The 23,729-nt window shown below is 32.9% G+C and overlaps 4 protein-coding genes and 1 long non-coding RNA gene across 5 annotated transcripts; 3 read left to right on the plus strand and 2 right to left on the minus strand.

Annotated features, from left to right (window-relative positions):
• Nucleotides 1-2,052: 2,052 nt before the first annotated feature.
• GATA1 (GATA transcription factor 1) lies at nucleotides 2,053-4,719 on the minus strand. The gene is made up of 2 exons (XM_011093086.3): nucleotides 4,213-4,719; nucleotides 2,053-3,172 (listed from the first exon to the last, which is right to left on the minus strand). Exons 1-2 carry the CDS (start codon nucleotides 4,402-4,404, stop codon nucleotides 2,510-2,512), a joined length of 855 nt encoding a protein of 284 aa, XP_011091388.1. The 5' UTR covers nucleotides 4,405-4,719; the 3' UTR covers nucleotides 2,053-2,509.
• A 5,573-nt stretch (nucleotides 4,720-10,292) lies between these two features.
• On the minus strand, nucleotides 10,293-12,058 carry LOC105171842 (beta-glucuronosyltransferase GlcAT14B; the record flags this gene model as incomplete). Its single annotated transcript, XR_848609.3, has 2 exons — nucleotides 10,293-10,927; nucleotides 11,962-12,058. It is a non-coding gene; the product is annotated as a beta-glucuronosyltransferase GlcAT14B (long non-coding RNA).
• Nucleotides 12,059-14,865: 2,807 nt separating this feature from the next.
• LOC105172037 (hydroxyethylthiazole kinase family protein) lies at nucleotides 14,866-16,897 on the plus strand. The gene is made up of 2 exons (XM_088885640.1): nucleotides 14,866-15,381; nucleotides 16,345-16,897. The coding sequence occupies exons 1-2, from the start codon at nucleotides 14,881-14,883 to the stop codon at nucleotides 16,732-16,734; spliced, it is 891 nt and encodes a 296-aa protein (XP_088741766.1). The 5' UTR covers nucleotides 14,866-14,880; the 3' UTR covers nucleotides 16,735-16,897.
• Nucleotides 16,898-17,474: 577 nt separating this feature from the next.
• LOC105172036 (mavicyanin-like) lies at nucleotides 17,475-18,618 on the plus strand. The gene is made up of 2 exons (XM_011093376.2): nucleotides 17,475-17,949; nucleotides 18,127-18,618. Exons 1-2 carry the CDS (start codon nucleotides 17,778-17,780, stop codon nucleotides 18,540-18,542), a joined length of 588 nt encoding a protein of 195 aa, XP_011091678.2. The 5' UTR covers nucleotides 17,475-17,777; the 3' UTR covers nucleotides 18,543-18,618.
• A 1,723-nt stretch (nucleotides 18,619-20,341) lies between these two features.
• LOC110012706 (mavicyanin-like) lies at nucleotides 20,342-21,522 on the plus strand. Its single transcript, XM_020697351.2, has 2 exons — nucleotides 20,342-20,826; nucleotides 20,926-21,522. Exons 1-2 carry the CDS (start codon nucleotides 20,655-20,657, stop codon nucleotides 21,261-21,263), a joined length of 510 nt encoding a protein of 169 aa, XP_020553010.2. The 5' UTR covers nucleotides 20,342-20,654; the 3' UTR covers nucleotides 21,264-21,522.
• Nucleotides 21,523-23,729: the final 2,207 nt, after the last annotated feature.

Below are 23,729 nucleotides of genomic sequence, written 5' to 3' on the forward strand. Positions count from 1 at the left end.
TAAGATCCTAATGGTGCTTTAAATTCAGACAGAAAATCCCACACTGCTCCCATATTTCTGTACTTCGTGTTTAGAGGACTGATATTGGAGAGCTCTTAATCAAAATTGAAAGAAAAAACCATGTGCATAGGAAAGGATTCGAATTAAGGTGTTTTGGTGAGATTATTATTTTTCGAACCAAGGCACCCAAGTTTGAATCCTTTTGTATGCACCCATGGTAAATTGTTTCATTTTAAAAAGTATAGGGGATAAATTGCTATATTTTTTTCATAAGGGGTAATGTGCTCATTTTCAATATCATATGGGGATAAATTGCTATTCACCTTTTATTTAATCAATGCGAAAAAAAAAAAAAAAAAGTAATAAGATTTGCAATTTTCTAGACTCTAACAATTTTAAAGCAAATCGTCAATACTATTAAGACTTGTTAATTATTTATTTTTTTAAAGTTGTTATATGCGTTTACGACTTTTATTTTTTTTCTTTAAATTATTTATTGTTCACAAATTTAATTAGTTAATTAATAATTATAAATTTAAATATTTAACTCATTATACCACTTAAGAAGCATGCGGGCAGATGGATAACGTAATTCTTATATACGTGATGTATATTAAATACAATAAGATTTGAAATAAAATGGAAGAGTATGAAGTCGGCAATGGGCCAAAGACCCCACAGGCAATGCGAATATTACTGCAAAATCCAACCTTGTACACTTTGTAATTTTGTCTGAACAAAGATGTTACTGCCTGTAAATATTACAGTGGGCCCCTAACATGAGAGGCACGCACGACGGGCTATTAGCTCAATGGCGGAGTGTTGTGCCCGTTGCGTTGTTGATGGCGTTGCGCTGTATGGATAGTTCAACGTGCTCAAAAGTCTTCAAATCCAAATACAGGCCGAACTTTGAATTATCTTATATGTACAACATGAGTGCAGGAACAAGAACCACAAAAGATGAATGGCCTTATCTTGATGCAAAGTCAAGCCATGACAACCTTGAATAGCAACAAAAGAGAAAGATTGACAACATATATTGCCACTATCCAGCTCTCTAGATTGTTGGATTGAGATTCTCAGAACAAGAGACACAAGACAAACACCTAGTACTAGACAACATATGGTCTGCAGAAAGTCTAATCCCACTCAGGCTCACCCCTCACAACCTCTACACTTCTCATGCATGCATGCTGTAATATGAAGAGGGCTCTTGTTACTTTAGATGTTTCAATATAAATACGGTCTCTTTTCCATGAAAGGTTTTCCAATAACTTTTGTCGTGGTTGTGGAATCTTTGATTTGCAGTAGCCACCGGCATCCACCATCCGACATGATTCCGTAGCCAAATTATCAACTCCTAAAAGTAGAGTATTACTTGGTTTCATACAGAGTTTTTCATAAAGCAAAGCACAGATAACATAGAAAAGAATATATGTACACTCAGAGATTCATGCTTCACTGCTGGGACGTTCCTTTTCTTGTTTCAGTAAGTGATAAGCCAAGTGTACATCAATGGCTTTATCTGTTTCATATTCCACTATGGTCTATAAAGCACTAAAAGTCGGGCTTTCATCAGCTCAAACATATGTAGCCTCTTTCTGTCTGCACAGATTGTAAAACAGCAACCATCGATCATGTGCTGACTATGCTAACACTGAACTAAAGTAGCAAAAAGCATGAAGGAAAAAGGAGAAAAACAATGCTAGAATACACCTGCCGACTAAGCACAACAGTGTTATAAGCTCTGTTAAATGCAGACAACATATCAATAGACCTTGTCTTGCATGGGAATATAACTTAAGCCAGGGATCCTAAGTTTTCACATATGTCAAGAGTCAGAAACAAGTTTGTCCCTAGAAATGACCACGGCCAACTATTTTAGACCTTCGGAGGTCGGAGGAAACAATAAAGAAAATTATGTACTCAAAATAGCAGTAGCTGTAGCTCATATCTGTGTGCTTACAAAGTATTGCAGAAAATGAAAACATATAATACACAGCATGTAATGAAAGGTAAAGGATCCAAATTTCAGGCATCTTAAACACAAACTTGAACAAGATAATCACTCTCATAATGTACAAACTTGAACAAACTTCAATTACAAGCCAAAATCCTAACCAATGGGAACTTTTCAACCAGCGGACATACAACAGAAAACTCAGCTAAAACATCGACTGATTCATGACATCTAAAGTTTGGATCATTCCTTCTTGCTAAATCCTCAGAAACAAAGACCAAAAAGTATGATCGAACTGCAAAATCCGAACCATTTCTAATGCAAATTTCCTAGTCTGATGCCTCCAAGCAAGTTTAAGTCAAAATTCCCTAGTGGATTTTGATCAAAGAAAAACCAATTGGCTTCACTAACAATCTACTCCATTACAACAAGCCATAAACCAGTTCATAGAAAACAAAACAAAATCCTAAAACCTAATCTAACTATACTAAAACTTCAACAAAAAAAAGGTAAAAAATTGCTGCAACGCTGTAAGGAACTAACTCACCACTATCCTACCCTATATCCACATGCCTCGTTGACCGTGATTCCTCCTCCCTCTCCTAGCTGCTTCTGCTTTCTCATCTCAACCACCTTCCTATGAGAATTTGAGTGCAAGATGCTCGAGAATGTTGGGCTACTTGCGGGCCGATACTCCGGCAGCAGACGACCTGACTTATACCGCACCCCACAAGCATTACAGAGCGTTTTCGGTCCCATTGGGCCTGCCCGCCACTGTGGGGTCTTGTCAGCTTGGCAATGCAAGCACCTCCTCCCCATACTAGCACCATTAGTCCTCATCGTTGATAATGGTGGCAACAAGAACGACGACTCTTGTTTCTTAATATTTACTTGGTCCAGCCACACGCAATGCTGGCTGGGCAATTCACCGAAACCTGCCCTTCTCTTTCTCCTCCGTCTCTTGCTCCGAGCTCGAACGGGGAACTTTGCAGGGACTTTGAGACTGCCACAGCAGCTTGCAATGGCAATTCCATTGCCATTACTACTTGAGTTGCTATTGCTGCTGCAGCTGCTGCTGTTCTCAAGCACGGAGACAGGGCTCTGGTGGCTCAAAACAAGTTCCGGATTGTCGGCCAAAATGCCGAAGCAAGTCTCCACCGCCGGGAACGCATCCTTGTTGGATAACCATTCCAGTTCTTCCTCAACGAACTCCTGAAACATATAACCAAGACTCAGTCAGTACACGCAAAAATTCATGAGCCCCACACAGCGAGTCAACTAAGTTCAGAAAAATCTTCAACTAGGCATGCCCACAAACAAAGATTACAACTTTATGACACCCAAACCATCAAATGAAGTTTCTCAGACATGACTCGGTCAGGACTCGAACAGTACAATAAAGCAAATTATTACTTGACTCACCAATAATTAGCCACTCAGCAGAGCTCAAAACGGAAAAATGCTTAATCAAATAAGGGCAGGCTAAACTAATCCATTCACATGACATACTCAGTCGTTGATCATTTTATATGAAATGTATATCAATCATATATTTATTATATAATTAATTTAAATTTAACAAAATTCAAATTAAAATTTCCCCCAAAAATTCCACTTCCTTGAAAGAAAAAGAAAATAAATAATACCCTCTTTTAAGAACATTGTTATCTCCAATTTTTCAAAATTGGGTGACACTAAATAGTTTTCCAATAAAATAATGTCAATGGGGTACCATGTTATGATGTTGTCTAGTGCAAGGGCATAATAAGGTCAGAATGTTCCAAGTGGGCCTTTGCAACTTGACACCAAAATATTTCACGAGGGCAAATTTGCCTTTTTCCATGGAAAATAGTATAGCCACCCCAATTTGATTTGCTTTGGTTTCGCATATGCCCAAGAATATAGGTAAGGACTTTAAAATTAATATTTACAGCTCAAAGGCGTCCAATAAATTCCCCTTCCCAAGAACACCCCTATTGTTTCTCCACCACACCAAGTTCTCTAAGGGGCAACTTCGTCAACCCATAATATTCCGCTAATCACAGTTGGGAAAGTGTCATTTCCCTGAAGAAAAAACAAGAGGGGACAAGCCGGCAACTTTGACTCGGACCGTTCCCATGCAGAGTCAATTATGCACCGACTCACCCCAACTCGCCCGAGTCAACCCGGTTCAGAGGACAGAGTAGGGCTAAAACCCGTCCGAGTCAGGGCCGGTTTCAAGTTTTACACACAACACAGAGCATGAAACTTACAGGAAATGAACCGGTACGATTCTCGTCGCTAAACGTCGTCGTCTCCAAGGAAGAAGAAGAAGAAGAGGAAGCGTAACAGCCTTTGAGAATGGTTTTGGTTACTTGGTCGTCCTCACCTTCTCCGTCGAGAGTGAAGTTGAGAAGTTCATCGTCCACCACGAAACACGCAGCCGTCGCGTCCAAAATCTCCATTTCTGAAACGGGTTTTTCCTCCTCGCTTCCGAGTATAGAGAGAGAGAGAGAGAGAAAAGAGAGAAAATGTTACAGGTCTAGAGAGAGAGAGAGAGAGGAAAGTCCTGTTTCCTCAGTTGGTCTTATTAGAGAGAGGGTGATGGATATAATTATGAAGAGGAATTGAAATGAAGAAGGCAGAGATTTTTATTGTTCATATGTTTTGGATGGATGTGAATTTTTTGAGTGTTTTTGTATGAATTTGGTTGCTGCTCTCACTCACCTGTTATAATAGCCTGTTGCTGTTCTTGTGTTTCATCTCATCTCATGCTTCCCCTCTTCCTCATTATTTAATACTACTGATGGTCCATTATTAGGTTTTACTTTTCTTCCTTACTATTTTCAAATTCCAGACTGCTAATGTTGTAGTGTAGCCTCTTGGATTCATTCTCATTGCACGTCCCCACTGTATTTGGATTGATGAATTTAAAAATAAAAAAATATTAAGTTATTATTAATAAAAAAAATTAATTTAAATCGAATTCGATCCAATTTAAATTAATTATATAATAAATATAATACATTTATTGAGTAATTCGTATGCAGTTAAAGTAAAGTAATCAATCACACAATAAGTATATTCCACTTGCTCTGTGATTCATTTGGTCAAATCTAACCTGATTTGAGTAAAAAAGATTCCGTTGTTAACATATTTTTCTAATTTATTAGGACAATTTCGTATTACAAAAAATTAAATTTGTCAACTCCCATTTTCGACTATATTTTGTGGCTAGCAAAACCTAAATTAGTCGACGAAGTTGAGGCACTATGATCAAAAGATCATAGGTTGGAATTCCACCAATGTGTAGATATTAATTAATCTACTTCAATAGTAGTTAATCGTCTACTGTAATAGTAGTTATTAGTTAGTTTATACACATGATTGGCATATATTAATTGTTGATAATCAAAATTCATAATGTAATAATGATCCATTCACTTCAAAAAAAGGAAAAAGAAATCAATTATATTTTGTTGAATATTAATAGATTTCAAATTATTCCGACACGAAAACATTTGAATTCTTTTGTCGAAATGCTTACCTGGAATGCAGATCATTTCATATAAATGCAACCATTAATATTGAATTTATGAATTTTAACACTTGTCCTAATATTAAGTGGATTTAAAATCTCAGGTGCAGATTCAAAAAGAAATGCTCTAACAATGGTATTGTAATTATTTCGGTAAGTTCAATAAATATGTTACTGTCGATTTAAAATTACTAAAAATTAATGTTCTTCTTCTTTTTTTTTTTTTTTGGAAAGCCTAAAATTAATATTCTTGAAATTTAAATTTTGAGATGAACATTTATGTTTGAGAGAGCATATTTTTGGGAAAGAATTTGTTGTAAAATATTCGATAAAATAAGTATAATTTTAATGCTTATGCGTAATGTTTTATTCTATATTCTCAAAATTGATACCGTAATTATTCAAAACAGTATAATTCTATTTTCAAGAATATTCTTTATATTTTCATTTAATATAAGTAAACAAAACGTATTTTCTTAAGAATGAAATGAAATATAGACCGAATTTGTCAACTCAATTATCAAATTTTGCAACTAAATACATTTTCGAGGTACTTTGATCATCAGACGTATTTTCTGTAACAAACTAATACATTGTCATAAATTTGTTGCATAGAATCGCAAAGGCGATCATTTTCGAATTGACTAGTAACAACATAATGAACTAAATCAAGCCCGTAAAATACGAGAAGAAAAATAAATTTTTAATCATGGATGAGGTTTAACATAATTGATGAAACTGAAATTTTATTACCCTGAGATCATAGATTTGAACCCCACCAATGCGTGGATGATGCAATGTTTATTTTAATAGTAATTGTTGATTAATTATAAATAATTGATATTGATAACTCGTGCATTACTTTTTAATGATTGAAATTCATGATGTAACTGTAATCGATTTTTTTTTTTGAAAAAAAAATTAATTTTGGTGATTTAGAGGATAGATGAGAAATACAAATTTAGAGAGTTAAGATATTTGAAGCAAAATTCAAATTTCTTAGAAATGTAGGGAAATTTTGCAAGAAAGTTAGAAAAATTTTGGTATTAGTAGTTGTCAAGTAGGAGGGAAAGGTACCACCTTGAATTTGAGTGATAGTACACCAAACTTTATGCTGAGATTGACTTGTACCTAAATTTCTTGATTTTTTTAGTTTTCATATCTTTAATACTTTCATGGAAATATATATATATATATATATATATAATATATGCTTTTATATATGAAAATTCTATATAGAAATCATGTAAACTAAATAATCATATAATACTAGGAATTTTTTTTAATATAATCATATAATACTAGGAAAATGTTTTTTTTTTTAAATTTAATTAACTAATGTTTGTATTTATGCTTTATTTTAGTCTTATTAAATAGAAACAAGATTTATGAGCTAAGGGGTTTGGGTGAATTTATAAACATGATTTTTTTACTAAATAATATAATATTATTAATAATCAATATACGTGAATTATCAATATTATATATATGTATAATTGGTCAAAATTACTATACAGTAGACCAATAATTACTATTAAAATAGAGTATTACTCATACAGTAGTGTGACTTGATCACATGGCTTTTTAGTTATTGGGCATCAACTTCACCAGCTAAGATAAGCATTATTAGTAATAAACATAAGATGTCGTAGAGTATTTGGTATTTTTTATAAAAAAATGATATTATAAAATCTAAGAATAAGAGTAAAAGTTTCCAATTTATTTTCAAAGTTTTGACAAATTAGTTCAATTTTCTTCAATTTAATTACAAAAACATTATTGATAATATATTATAAAAATTTAATAATTTTATTAATTCCAAACACCTTAAAATTCTCTTTATAAAATAAAATAAAATATACCTTATACTATATGAATATATTAGATCTCCTCCCCTAACAAAAATTTGGAATAATTGTCACCTTTACTTTAAAAAATTCAAAGATGAAAATGTCCCCATTTTATTAAAATATTTCGTAATAAATCAATACTATTAAAAAGAAAAGAGGTGATATATATATAAACTGATAGTTTTGATACAATTCCACCAATTTTTTATAATTTCAAAAATATTGTTCAGATGATAAGATAACTAATATCTATTCGACATTTTGAATTTTTATTAATTTAACTGCCCAGTTAAAACTCTAATATTTTTTAAAGAAAATTGACTTAGCTTCATCTATTTATACTATTATAAAGAAAAGAGGTGTTATAAATACGAAGTGACGGTTTCGACACTATTCATATAAAAAGAAAAATCATTTACCTACTTTTTACTTACAAATAATCGTTACGATACTACTATACCAATTTTTTTTATTGTGTCGATAATATTCTTAAGGTGATTTTATTTTCTTTTCTTTAATTTTAAAATATGATATATTGCTCTATACATTTATTCTTATTTAGAGTATATTTAAAAATATAAAAATATATTTATTATATACACACAGAAAACGACGTGTTGCAATGGATAATAAATTATTAAAGAAAATCCGCATAAAAATTGTATCATATGCCTTTGATTGAGGCACCAAACACGCCCTACTGTTCGACTTTTTATTTATTTATGCAAATTATATGGGCCCTACCACGTTTCAATTTGATCACGTTACTAGTTGAGAGCCTGCAACCACTCTTCAAAAGAAGCACGTGCTGCTCACGTGGAAGAGGAGGAAAAGTCGTGCTTTTTATTAATTTATTAAAGCGCATATATATATAATAAAAAGTGAAAATTGTATGGCAATATTCCTGTGATCTCTCTATACATGTGAGACACGTAAGCCAGCCAATGGGATTCTTGATGATAATTATTGTCGGACGTCGTCGTCTTGATTTTATTCATCAATTTTTTTTTGGTTAATTGGGGCCATATATATTTTCCTAATTTTAATATTTCATAGATTTCTTGAGAGTTTGTCATTTTCATGTATCAATCAATTAAGCGTTCATTTTTTAGAAGGTAATAGCTAATTAAGTTCCAAATGGCAAGTCTTCATGGATCCCAACTCAAACTAATATAATTATGATAATATAATTTTATTTAAGTCAAATTATGTTCACATCGTTTGATGCTGATTGCATCGTTGACGTCCCTCTATCGAAATATTGCAAAATAATTAGGTCATATAGGAGTTGTAAAATTTCTTTACTATCACCAACATTTATTTATAGCAAGAGAAATTATTTAAATTCAAATTATATTTTCTTCTATTTTATCTATATTCATTTGGGATAAAGACAAATTTTATCTATATACAAAGACAATCCCATAAAACTCCAATCAAATTAAACAATGCCCAAGCAAAAAAATTTAAATGTCGTATGTGGGAACGAGGTCATATATCCATCGCAGACCCTTTGTCTAGGGGCTGATGATTATGGCATGTCTACATTATTAATGAAAATGAGATTATATACCTGTCCCAAACCGTCTTCATCGGAGCTTATGATTTTGGCACACATAGTCGTCAATTACAAATAAAAAAAAAAAGTATTACTAGCTTAAACTCCAAAGCTTATTTTTCCTGACGAGACTTTTATTCAAAAAAAATAAAATCATAAAATTATTAATCAAAATAAATAATACCTTATACAGTGGGAGTGGGAGTGGGAGATCGATTACATTGTAGTCAAGATCAATAGGGTTGAGCTATTTGGAAGAAAATATATTATTGTAATAAAGATATGTATGAATTAAATATTGTTGATAGGGGTGAATGGTTGTGAGATTACTATATTTTATGTGGTCTTGTTTTGGAGGAGAAGATATGAAGTCAAATGAGGTTAGAGGTGACAAAATAAAAAGGATATTACAAGGCACGATGTCGCAATGAGAAGATGGTGTCCCACTCTTTTGATTTTTGTTTCATAAAAATCAAGATTTGTTGGAAGCATTAATCTCCCACTTCTATTAGCATTTGTGCCCCCAAATCACCTGAGATTGCAAGGATATTTTTATTTATAGTGATGATTGTCTGCTCCAATAATATCATAATGATCGAATTTTTTTTAGATAAAATTTAAACTTAAAAAAAGACTAATTTAACATGCAAGACAAGGGGTAGCATTTCGTTATTTAAGCTAATAAAATGATTTATTGAACATGAGTAGAGAAACATTTAAAAATAACATAAGATATGATGTAATAATTATAGTTGGGTGATAAATATTGAAATATCAAAGGAAACAAGTGTGTGGAGTGCAAAAATTGTGCAAGTGATAAACCAACAAGGCTAGAGTAGCTGGACTGGTTAATGGGGGTTCATCTCCTTTATTCTGAGCCTTAAGAGAAATAGTTGAGGAGGTATCATATAATTTGGATGTAATTATTAAAAAAAAAAGAGAGAAAGAAAGAAATTACACTCCCAAAATGGGGAAATGAACCCCAAAGAAAGGTATGATTTTTTTTTGAAAAATTATCTTATAGTAATTATTTATCTATTTTAATAATAAATATTTATTAATTGTAAAGTGTTATAGAAGATATTACTCGTCGATGAGTTTAGGTCTTTAGATTACTCGTACTATGTAATAAGATTTATACAAATGGAGTTAATTACATAACATGTTCTGAAAATTAGTAAATTTACTCATCATATCTTTCCTTTTCTTTTACCAAATTATGAGAACCTTCTCTTTGAATATCCATGTTGAAGGAGACAAAATCATGCTGTACATGATGCGTATACGACTTATATTTTTTGAAGTACAATAGAAATACTTGTCAAACTTTAAATATTTACCGCAGAGTTGTATGTAAAAGTTATAAGTTAGGAGGGAAGAATCTTAGAATTTCTAAAAGAGGAAGGATATAGTCAACAATTACATTGATTCATAAATGAGTTCATCGTAATTAGCATCATTTATTCTGGAAAATATATACATTGTATTTATAAAGTATTTAAAAATTAAATCTACCATTTAAACTGGATATACATAAAAATTATTCATCGGCACATAGATGGGATCGACTTATTTCAGTCAATAGCAGTTCAACGAGACGTTTCTAAAGCCGTTTGGCTCCCAGACCAGGACTCATAACATCGACATCTGCCCAAGATGCATTTATCTCCAGCAGATTCACCTAAACACCAGCCTCCGAGCGTTTGCTTGCCTTTATTTTGCTGTGGCAGTTCTTTGCGGCCAAGAATGGGATAGTTTGGGGGAAATGGTGAGGCAAAGGCCATAATGCTCTTGATCAGTTCGTCGAAGTTGCTGGAATTCAGCGAGTTGGGTTACTGTCTGGAGTTGAGATAGCCACGGTGCAAGCTGTTGCTGATAGTGGTTTGACCGAGTTGATGTGAATTGCATAGGACGGTTGGGAAGCAAACAGGAAGTCGATGCTGGCATGTCGAAGACATACATTAGCAGAGTCCTGGGAACGTTGTCTGCACCCAAGATATAAAACTCAACGAACTTGCGGCTCAAAATAGCTGCCAGAGGACCTGCAAGCAAGCAAAGACATCTTCAATTCAATAATGTCTCGTCTTGTGTACTGGGAGCCGGGAGGCTCTGAATACAGCATGGTACAAATTTGCTGTATTGGCTGGTATTATTCCACATCAGTCATGGTGTATGGAATATTAATATTGGACAATACAAAAACAATATATTATACAATACTTAAAAAATTCCAAAAAGATTAGTAAAATTACAAAAAGAAAAAATAATAATCAGTATAACAATTTACTACATAATATTAGAAAGAGAAACTTTACCATATCAAACATTAATAAGTGAATCATACAAGCTTAAAAAATTAATTCCTGAAAATAACATATAATCACACAAAATACTACTATATAATTGTTTATAGTTTAAGTAAGATTATCAAAATGAGCCATGTTATTTAGTTCTTGAAATATACATTTCTATACTGGGACATGCTAAAAGTTAATATTGAGTTGTAAAGTTAGTTACCATCATAGCCATGGACTACTCGAGTTCAATTTTTTCTCATGTATGTAGGCGATAATATCATTATATCAATGATAATTCGGATACTATCAGGGACACCAAATGGTTTCGGTATAATATATGGAATCGGATGGTTTTCTCGGATCGGTACTAGCCAATCCTGTTATGTATCGGTTGATATCATGGGAAATTGGCTGATACTTTGAACCATGGAATACACATGTGGTTACTGCTCCAAAATTTTTCCATTTATAATCAAACAAGAGACAAAACTCCCTACTTGGGTTTGTCAGTTAACAAAAATTGAAGATCCCAGCACGCAAGTTTGATGTCATAGTCAATATGAAACATCTGATCCGGTCTCAGGAGATTCCCCAAGTTTACACGACTTCGATATTTTCTCATTTTGCAATCAAATTATCTAATTAAAACTTCTTCAATGTGAATAAAAGTTAATCTCCTTGTCTATCTTTGGCTACCTTTTACACAACGACAATGCATGTTCATTAAGGGGAACCTGGGATTCAAAACAAAGAAAAGTAAAAGGTAGTGTAGCACTGACCTCTGAACAACCGATATGCATCAGGGAGCTATCTCTTTTCAGTGGTATAAAAAATCTCGCTGTTTTCTGCCATGGAGAATGGAGAATCAACAATTATTCATTTCAATATCCTTGATCTGCAAAAAGAATGTCCAAGAAACTATATGAAGATTAATCCTACTAAAGGTACCACTTTTGTTGCTCTGACGTGATGTGTTTAGCAGAACTTAAATTATGAAACATACTCTCTCCAGTCAATCTAGATTGTGTGGTTCACAAAATTAAGATTCCTAGGAAGATCTCGAAAACAAGAAAACCTCATGCACGAAATTAAATCAAATTACTCATGATAGGGGTTAACAAGTATTCGGATGGGAGTGGACATATAACATATCTATATTTGAGAATTACACCATACAATCACACAAGCATCCACTGCATGCATACCATAAGAATTCATAAAGCTATATGATATAGATTAAAAGATCGATAATCAGAAGCAGAGAGATTGAAGAATCAAATGCCAGAAACACCAGAATCACTTACAACTATGCCAAAATAACTTTCTATAAACAATTGAAAGAAAAATTAACAACATGGCTAGGATTATATACAACCAACCAACATCAGGACCTATTCAACAAAAGACAATATAACACAACCATAAGAATTAAGAAAGTAAGACAACTACAGACAAACATCATGTTTTACTCATATCGGCGATACTGAAATACGAACAAGAACCATCTAAACTAACTATCAAATAACTAGCAGCTGCGAGGTTCATAAACCTATCAAAGTCACCCAAATTATGCAAGCACAGCGAACCAAGCATGTGGAGAAAATTAGAGATGCCGCTACAGAATTTGTTCTTGAATTTATTCGCATATGCAGCTTGTCCGTACCCAGAAACAAGTAGCACGTTTACAAGAGATTCTCACCACCAGCAAAATTTTAGATACGGAGTCGTTATGGAATTTGAGCAATTTCAATAATATGTTACAAAGATATGATGAACAGAAGAACTAATGTCAGCAAGTCCAGGGAGTATTGAATTGAATTAAGAACACTCAATCCCTCTCTGCATTCTAGTATAATCATGCACAAACACAGACCAAGAATGCGTACAATTAATCCTTCAATCAGCAAAAACATTTCAGAACAAATTATAATGCAATTCAGGGATAGCTCATCAGACTTTATGAATTTGGTTATTAAAGACAACAAACAGTAAATACCCAAGAACCCAAATCAACAAGGTCATAAATAATCATGGAAGAAAAAATTACCATCTTGAGTAACAAGCGGATAATCAGAAACCGAAAGACTGATGAACATTCCGCGCACTCCGTAAAAGCGGTCGAGTTGGAGGAGGTAGTGAATTCTGGGGTGGTAGACGGAGTGGAGAAAGCGTATCCGAAATCCTTGCCGGATCCGAAATATAAGGTAGGCTATGGAGGGAGGGGGAGGAGGAGACAGTGGGTTGGCGGTACTTGGTGTCTTCGTCATTTCGACGATTGTGAAAGAGGACGCAGCGAGAGGGTGGTGGCGAAGGAGGAGGAGGAGGGCGGCGAGAATGGTGGCTGCTATGATATACAGGGAGTTGGCGGCGGTGGAGGGCGGTAAGTGGCCGTCGTTCGTTCCCCCATTTTTGCTTGCTTTGATTTTGCATTTCAATTTCGCCAAGCAATTTTCTTTTTTATTTTTTTTCACTAGTGATAATTTATTTTAAACCATACCATTTAGTAATACTTTGTCCTATATTTTATTTTATTTTATATTATATTATTGAATTAAACAGAAAAAGAAATAAAATAAATAATGAATCAAAAAATAAATAAAATAAATTACACATTAAATATGAAAGAAAATATTTATTGAGAAAATTAATCAGATGCTATTTTATGAAAGAAATAAATATATTCCATGACACTTTAGTTTATACATATTCTAGCAATTGAAATAATTATACAAATATATTTTTAATAAACAGTATAGATATATAAATTTTGGGAAAAATATAATTTTAGAGAAATGAAAAATTATAAAATAATAAGGCTTATATATTTCAAGAGAAAGTTTATTATTATTATTATTATTTGAAATAGAAAAGTCTAGTATTCATCAAAATCACAATTGTTTCTTTTTAATCACTTTCCAATATCATATTACGCACAAAGAGTAATTCTAAGTAATTGTGCCATTTGTAATTTCAATATTTATTTTATATCTTTTAAATATTTTCTTATCATACAAATCTTAAATAGTAAAAATCATTTACATTTAAAAATATTCTACACAATTATTAAAGGGCTATTTACTTTTATGTGTGAGATAAATGGTAGATAAGGTCCGATTATATTAAATTAGGGGTGGTAATCAAGTGAGTAGGGGAAGACTCTGAACCTATCCCGCCAACTCCAGGAAGAACTCGGGACCTGTACGACCCTAGTAACTTTTATGCCCCGCTACAAAATCAATCGGAACAGATCCGACGATTTAACTTCTTTTTTTTTTTTTTTTTTTAAAAAAATCAATTATTCTGCAAATATAAAAAAAATAAAAATTCAACATATCAATAATAAAATTGTTTAATCACTTAACTCAAATATTCAAGTAAAACAAAAAAATTATCAAGTACAAATAAAACTGTTTATAGCAAACCAACAAATCATATCAGTTTTAAAACCCAAAACAAATTATATTAATTACATATGAGTAACAACTTAATTATCTTCTTCTTAGATCAAATATATATAAATTAATATTTTTTGTTCAATATTTATCTAATTAAATAAAATATGGGATATTATTGAATTATAGTTGCCCCCTAACCTTGAAAATTATTATATGTATTTATTTTGTTAAAAAACTCAGTTAGAAACCACAATTGGCTTCAAAAGTAAATCCATTAAATTTGTCGGAATATATATAAATCTTATGAGATGGCTAGACAGAGCTATGGAGGACAAAACCCAAAATCCCCAAGAACAGCCATCGACGAGCATCACAGAAATCAGCGAATCATGGCCCCGGCGAGCATGGGCCCACCTCGAGTCTGTACGCCGAGCCTCGCCCCTTATCCAGTGCATCACGAACTTCGTCTCCATGGATCTCGTCGCCAATGTTCTGCTCGCCGCCGGCGCCTCCCCGGCGATGATACACTCAATTCAAGAAATCCCGGACTTCGCCCCCAAGACCCACGCCCTGTACGTAAACGTCGGAACACTCACCCCCGACTGGCTACCAGCCATGAAGATGGCTGCCCAGGTGGCGAATGAGTGTAATAAGCCTTGGGTGCTGGACCCCGTGGCTGCCGGAGCTTCTGGTTTCAGGCTGAACGCTTGTCTGGAGTTGCTGAAGTTGAGACCTACTGTTGTTAGGGGCAATGGGTCCGAGATTATGGCTCTTTTTAAGGGCTCTTCCGATGAAAAATCCAAGGTATGTTACCATGTATCTATGTACTAAATTTGCAATCTTTGTTTTAGGGAATGACTCAATTATTATTTCGGTTGTTGTTAATTGGGTAATGATTCTTGGAAATTTTGGTGTTTTTTTGTGTTGTTTGGCATCCCAATATTCAATTTAAGTATACAAAAAGTTTAAGTATATGGATATGATTCAATAAGAATTGAAAAATTACGGGAAATTGCGGTTGAATTATGGCCAAGATTTAGTATTATCATATTTTACCAGAATGGAATTTGGAGGGACAGAAAGTCTGTGTTATAGAAAATGAGATCTTATTCTAGAATACAAAATGGATTCAACTCTAAATTTGGGATGGATAAAGTATAATAGAATGGTTACTGTTGTTTGTATTTATGCTACATTTCTAAGTTGGTGTTTGGTAGCAAACTGAATCCCAGAATGTGGCGGAGGAAAAGGATTTGGACTGTGTTTGAGTATTTTATGAATTGTTCTTATGAAGATCTATGGATTTTACATGGCATAAGAAGACTGACTTGTATGCAGAGGACTGGAATTGTGGAAATTTTGTTTGTCTAAACTAGGTCTCGTGGCACCAATCAATCACTTAAGATGTGGTTTTGCGCTTGCTATATAATTGATCACTCTTCTTAAATCGATGCTGTGAGTGAGGCCATCGCATTCTGCTCAAATGATGGGGTTGAATCTCTTGCCCATTTTAACAGAAGAAAACAGAGCATCAGGATGAGCACTTTTACGTCCTTGAATGTTGAGTTTCCACTTTTTTCTTTGTGTTGGTTGAAGCCCTCTACTGATTTTCGTCTAATGAACTCAAGATGGATGGGGGCTGAAGGAGAGTTTCTCTCAAGTTGCTTTTCTAAGCCTGTTTCTCAATACGGAGGATGTGATTTTATTGAGAGATGCTGCCGATTCTGAACCTGTAGGCATTCCTTGATGTTGACCGATCTCTTTCAGGGTGTAGACAGCATGCATGACTCAGCGGATGCAGTTGAAGCAGCAAAGTCGCTGGCTCAAGTTACAGGAAGTGTAGTTGCTGTATCCGGGGCAGTCGACATAGTCACAGATGGCCAACGCTTGGTTGGTGCTAGAAATGGGGTTGCTATGCTGCAAAAGATCACAGCAACAGGATGCTCCATCACTGCCCTAATTGCTGCTTTTGTAGCAATCGATCCTCTACGGCCATTTGAAGCCACAGCCACCGCACTGTCCGTTTTTGGCCTTGCAGCCGAGATAGGGATGGAGATGGCTAAAGGGCCGGCTTCTTTGCGGATGCACTTGATCGACGCTCTTTATGGGTTGGATCGAGATATCGTGCATCGACGCACGAATATCAGCCACATGTGATGGTTAGTTGAAAGGATATATAGTTACACTGATTTAGACATATTACAGAAATGTTTTGAACAAAGAATTATTAGCCTTTCTGTAAGTTCACTTCTTTATGATATACCTATCTGTGACTCATTGAGAATTATTTATTTATTTATTGGCTAGGGGTGTTATAATCTATATAATACTCAAAATATTATATAAAAAACCTTCAATTATATATATGACTGGAGCAAAATGGCTCTTGTCCGGAATTCTTTCACCAATATACTTTAATCAGATAGAAACATTTTCTTTTCAACTAAACCACAAATTTCACGAACATTACATTTAGAAGGGACTTATGTGGTTTTCGTTGCACGACAATCACTTGTACACAAGTCATTAAGGCAGCTTTCTCGTAGAAATTAATAATAAACACCTTGCTCTTGCTCTTGCTCATGGAATAATATATTTGTTTCTGACGCTATATGTAATTGTTGTAAACTTTACATATATAAATCGGATCAGCTCTAAAATTTAAAAAAAAAAACTAGGAAAAATTGAGAAAATTTTGACCAAAATCAGATTTGGTTGAACTAAATCAATCACAAAGCAAGTGTGATGCGATTGTTATGTAATTAGTCACTGGTATATTACACTTGTCATATTATTGATTTAAAATTGACTAAATTGGGTGTGAGTTAGATTTTAAAATCGACTAAATTGGGTGTGAGTTAGATTTTTCCGAATCTTCAAACGCATGCATGCTTCTACATTGAATTTAATTTGGGATGTGTTGCAGAACCAAAGCAAATCAGACAAAAATCTCCGTATGAGAAACCTCGTTCATGAAAGGAAACCCTTTCTTCCCTTCCTCTATTAAAACTACTCTTAATTGCAAATAAGGCAATCTCCAAACCTTAGTTACCAAACGTGAAAACTTCCCAAATTTCCATAAGATCGATCCCTTCAACTATATATAGTGGGCCTTGGCGAAGTATTTAGCTCATTCAAGCATTCATCATCTTCTTGCAACCATCGACTTTCTTGCAAGAAATTAATCTTAATTAGCATCAATGGCTGACTACATCAAATCGTGTGTTGTTTTGATGTTCTTGATGATGGCTTTCTTGGAAGGGTCGATGGGTGCTGTGTACAAAGTTGGTGATTCTGCTGGTTGGACTAATACCGGAGTTGACTATGAAAAATGGGCCTCCGCTCATACGTTTAAAGTTGGTGACACTGTAGGTATGTAATGGTCTTATTTTGTGATTGATTAGTTTTTGCAAATCAACAATTCCAACATGATTGTAATTTGTAATTATTTTTACATCATAATGTTTCTTATACAACGTCCCAACTTACTTTTTGCATGGATTTCTTTTGAGTGCTCAAGAACTTAAACTCTTTTTGTACATAATGCAGTATTCAACTATGACAAGGAAAGCAATGATGTGACTCGAGTGACCCAAGAAAATTACGAAACATGCAACTCAAATGATCCAATTGAGACTTTCAACAGTGGGGACGATGAGCTTGAGTATTCCACTCCTGGCAACTTCTACTACATCTGCAGCTTCCCCAACAGGTGTCTGAATAACAAGCAAAAGGTCGAAATCAATGTCTCCCCGTCGGGCAACGACACAACTCCGTCACCTCCTGCAGGCACCAGCACCTCACCACCAGGCACCAGCCCCTCATCACCAGGCACCAACTCTACACCACCAGCAGGTGTATGCAAGCGCAACACTACTGCATCAGCATCACCCCGCCCTTTCAACAAACACCTCGGCGGACTCTTGGTTTTTGCTTCATGTGCTTTGGCTCTTTATCTCCACTAGTTGCAACATTTCAAGCTTCATCCAACTGCTAGCTAGCCTACTACATACTTTAATTAATAGATCATAGAGCTAGGAATCCAAGTTTTTCATTTAAAAGATACGATTATGGTAGGTTCTTGACTTGTTTAATTTTTCTGAATTTTGACGAATTATATATATATAAGTTGTAATGAAAAATCGATCTTTGCAATTAGGACACTATTATAAAATCAATATATATTGATTTTCAAGAAACGCTAAACTTGTATTATTTTAATTAGAGATAATTACAACTTCCTCTCACGTATGTAGATTTTTTGAAGTTTATCTAATACCCTTGTCATTTGCTCTTATTAACAAATAGATCCATTAACTGCATAATTTGTCAACGTCAACATAAAAATTGAATACAAATATAAGTTTACCTTTGAGTTGACTTCAATTGTTTGATAATTACATAAACCCCCTTAAAGTTTAAGCTAAGTGCACAAACCCCTCTAATTTTTTAAAAAAATTACATATATCTTTATTAATATTTATTATCATACAAAAAATGATCTTGGCATCTTACATTAATACTATCAACATCATTATTTCAATTTGAAAAATGATAAATTTTAAATTAATAATTGTTAGTCTAAATTTATAAAAGTTTCCGTAAAGTTTGACCACATATATTACAGTACATTGAAATTTATTTTATTTGTGCTCATCTTAAAATTTAATATTTCTAATTTGTGATAAAAAAAATTAAAATCATATCTTATAATACTAATAAGTCTATTCTAAATTACTTTAATAAAAATGATTTTGAATTTAAAAAATTGGAAAAAAACTATTTTAGTCCTTTAACTTTATTTCAATTTTATTTTGGTCCACTATATTTATTATTACCACATTTTTACGACTAATTCATAAAATTTAGTAAATGTATAGTCCTGTTCAGAGTATTTTTTTGCCAATTCTTTTCCAGAAATTTTGGAATCTGCCGAAAATTGATTGTGTGTTGCGATAAAGTCAATTAAATTTGAATTCGAAAATTTAGTTCAAACTGCTAAAGTAGTCACTTAATATACAGTTACTATTTTAAAAGGGCAATTGTAATATGAGAAACCTTATAATTAAGGGGATGTGTCTGTAATTTCAATAAACTTTAAGAGATATTTGTGTAATTTACAATGGAGGGTAAAAAGGTATTTTTATCAAGAATGCTAGAGCTTATTAATGATCATTGTTGTTATGGGATGTAAATATAAGTTTTTAAATTTAAAGGGTTTTACATATAATTAAATTAAATATCAGGGAGGACATTGTAATTGTCCCTTTTAATTAGTACAAGGTTCCTTTTTATTATATACAGTTGCTTTGGCAAAGAAATAATGGAGAGGTCAGCATAATTTACAGCCTTCAAATAAATGTAACTGTTGTTTTGGTGTTTGGTGACGCTTTCTAACACTGTAAAGTTTACATATGTAGATTCGGATCAACATTAAAGTAATTTAAAATATTAAGGATATTTTTAGTATATGTCAGAATCTTTTTTAATTTAATCCATTGTTATAATTTTTTTAAATTACATCACATAAATTGAAATTTTTCTGAATATTAGTCATCATATGTTTTTTCGTCCAATATACTAATGGCTCTATCAATTATTTGACAGAGAATATACACGATTAAAATTGAGACAATTTTTAATTTATGAGATATAATATGAAAAAATATGACAAATGAGACTAAATTGAAAATAATCCCAATATATGGGATCAAAAATGTGATTTTTCGAAACATTAATTAGGAAGCTTTGGATGCATCCATGATTCTCGATTGAGATCTTAATTCAATTTGGAAAGTGATATGCTTGTTCCCTTATCTAACAAATCTCTACATGAAACTAAAGAACCTCGTACATAAAATTGGAACCCCTTTGCTTTCTTCCTTCCTCGGAACATCCCGTACTAGAGCTCTTGATGCAATTAAGGATAGTTTCCCAACCTGAAAACTTGCCAAATTTGAATAAGATCCCTTCAACTATATATATATAGTCGAGGTGGTCTGCTCCACTCAATCATTCATCGGCTTCTTGCAAGTGCAACCATCTTAGCTTGATCGATCAGGTTTAAGCATCCATCAATGGCATATTACACCAAACCATGTGTTGTTTTCTTCTTGATCATGATGACTTTGTTGGGAGGGTCGACCGGCAATGTGTACAAAGTCGGCGATTCTGCTGGTTGGACTAATACCGGCGTTGACTATGAAAAATGGGCCTCCAGCCATACGTTCAAAGTTGGTGACAAGATAGGTAACGCGTTCTTTCTTAAATAGTTTGGTTTGATCAAATCTGACCACTGATGTACATGTTAGTCCCATTACTCTTTTTAATTATGCCCAATGCATGCAGTATTCAACTATGACCCTGAAAAATACGATGTGGTGGAAGTGAGCCAACAAGATTACAACATGTGCAACTCAAATTCTCCAATTTCAAGATACAACAGTGGAAATGACGAGCTGGATATCACCACTCCCGGCACCTTCTACTACATCTGCAGCTACTCCAACATGTGTCAGCAAGACAAGCAAAAGGTGGCAATCAAGATCGACAAAGAAAAGAGCACTCCGTCGCCCCCAAATGGCAGAGTATGCATGCGGACTGCTAGCAGTGCATCGCCCCTCTCTTTCGGCAAACTCTACCTTGGGCTGTTGGCTTCATGCGTTTTGGCTCTTTACCTGCACTAGTGGCAACCCAAGCCTGCTGCAGGAACCACTGCCACCTATCCTACTACTATTATTGTTATTACAACATCGATCATACAGCTTAGAGTATAGGTTTTTGGTAATTTAAAAGATAAGATTTCGGTACCTACGTAGGTTCTTGACTTGATGAATATTTTGGAAATTTGAGGAGTTGTATATCAGACATTAATTCTTTTTGCTTAATTATATTATCGTTCGTCTTATACTGATAGTTAATCAAGAACTAATGTGATGGATGAGATATGTCAAATTAACTTTTTGATAATTACAAAAATCCCCCTTAATTAATTAAGTTTAAGCTAAATGCAAATACACCACAGCCCTTTAAGTTTTTAAAATTTCATAGACCTTTATTAATATTTTACATCGATCATCCCACAAATTAATTATCTTAATTAACATTTTACAATATACTATCAACATCTTTATTTTAATAAAATGATACATTTAAATTAATTTTTAGTCTAAATTTATGAAAATTTCTCTAAAGTTAAGTCTGACTATCAAGTTTATGCTCATTTGTAATTTATTTGATTTTATGTACTTATCCTAAGAATTTAATGTTGCTAACTTGTGATAAAGAATTTAGAATCACATCTCATAAAATTATTATATATATATTTTTTAAAGACAAAATATCACTTTTGGTCCCACTAAATAGGGCCCTTCTCACTTGCAGAAATACGCTTTACGTGTTCAACACTTTTAGTTTCAAAATCCTATTTTTTTAACGAAAATGGTCCTACTCCATTAACAACTAACGAAAACGGCACGTGACTTGGAAGTTGGCGAAAAAAAGAGAAGACCAAGCTTGTGTTCAGTTTTTGGAGGGAAAAAAACTCTAAATTATAACTTCAATTAAAACTATTTTAAATTTAAAAACCAATTGAATAGATCATTAATTGTATTTTACAGTGATATCCTTTTATCTTGTTTTGGAAAATTAAGTTAATGAGTTTGATTACAAACTAACATAATCATACAAAACAATTAGTCAGTTTTTTATATAGAAGCAACTTTTTGAAATTAACATGAATTTTTTTCTTACATTTGAAAATTAAAAACAGACCAATGAAAATTTAAAAATAAGAAATAATAACCAGAATTGATATTAAATCTAAATATAATTTTATGAACTTAAATTTAAATTCGAAAATTTACTTTCATCTATGGTCAAAATTCATTTTAATACTTAATATGCTTTATTATTTTATTTTTATAAAATTTAAATTGTAGTAGGGGTCTAGTCATTAAAAAAAAATTAATTGCATATACTACATACCCTGTATATAACGGGGGTGAAAAATCGAGAAATCCACATATAAGGGTGATAAATAGTAAACCATAATTAATATTTTTGGCAATTTCAAGACTTCCGCTATCGAATTTAAAAACGATTTGTTGAGATAGACAAAATCAGAGATTTTTTTTTTAAACTGTTTGGATATTTTTTTATTATTTTTTACAACATAAGCACTTACATGAAAAAATTCCTTGCACATAAGCAATAAAATAGAAAGAAATAGGGAATTTACTTTTAGGTTTGTGGTTTTTTGTTACTGACAAGGCATTTATTTTACGCTCATCTGCCATATAAACACTTACAATAAAAAAACTCAAATGCTTAAAAAATAAACTTTGAATGTATATTTTATACTAATCATCGTGACACAGCATTCCTTCATACATTTAATAAATAATTTTATACGCTTTAAAATATATTATAATTTATAATAAAATATATAACCCAATACTACATTTTAAAAAACTATCAAACAGCAAAAAAATATAAATACATAAAATTATAAAAAATAATTTTATTATTTTATGAATAATTTTAAATTATAAAAAAAAATATTAATTTAAATAAAAATGAAAAAGAGCAACAAAGACTTGCGAAGGAGGCGAATGATGTAGCCCCACGAGCTAGGGGATGGATTGGGGGAAGGGAGTGTAATTTTATTCTTATAATATTTTATGCAATTTTTTTCGTATTAACACTTATGTGGCTAATGAATAATCAAACATGCCCAGTCAATAAAAGCCCTAATGTTGTCCACCTCCACAAATTTCGATCACTTTTAAAATTTTGGTAGTTGGGGTCCTGTAATTGTCAAAAAGTTATTAATTGTGGACCATTGTTTGTTACGTCTATATCTAAAGTCCTTATTTTATGCCACCTTTTCTGATATATAGGGCAGTAAAAAATTAAGAGGCGATTGTAATATGACAATTCTTGGGGTTGTGCTTGTAATTTGAATAAATATCAAGAAGATTTGTGTGATTTCCAATTAAGCGTGAAAGAGTATTTCATCAAAAGTTAGAGTATTCTAGCGGTCATTAATGTTACGGGAGGTAGATGTAATGTTTTAAACCTTAAGGGACTTAAATATAATTAAACCACATTTGAGACTAGGGAAATGAAATTATCCCGTACAATGAATACAA

Source organism: Sesamum indicum, linkage group LG10 (genome assembly GCF_026168435.1).
Source record: "Sesamum indicum cultivar Baizhima isolate 11 linkage group LG10, ASM2616843v1, whole genome shotgun sequence".
NCBI classification, from domain to species: domain Eukaryota; kingdom Viridiplantae; phylum Streptophyta; class Magnoliopsida; order Lamiales; family Pedaliaceae; genus Sesamum; species Sesamum indicum.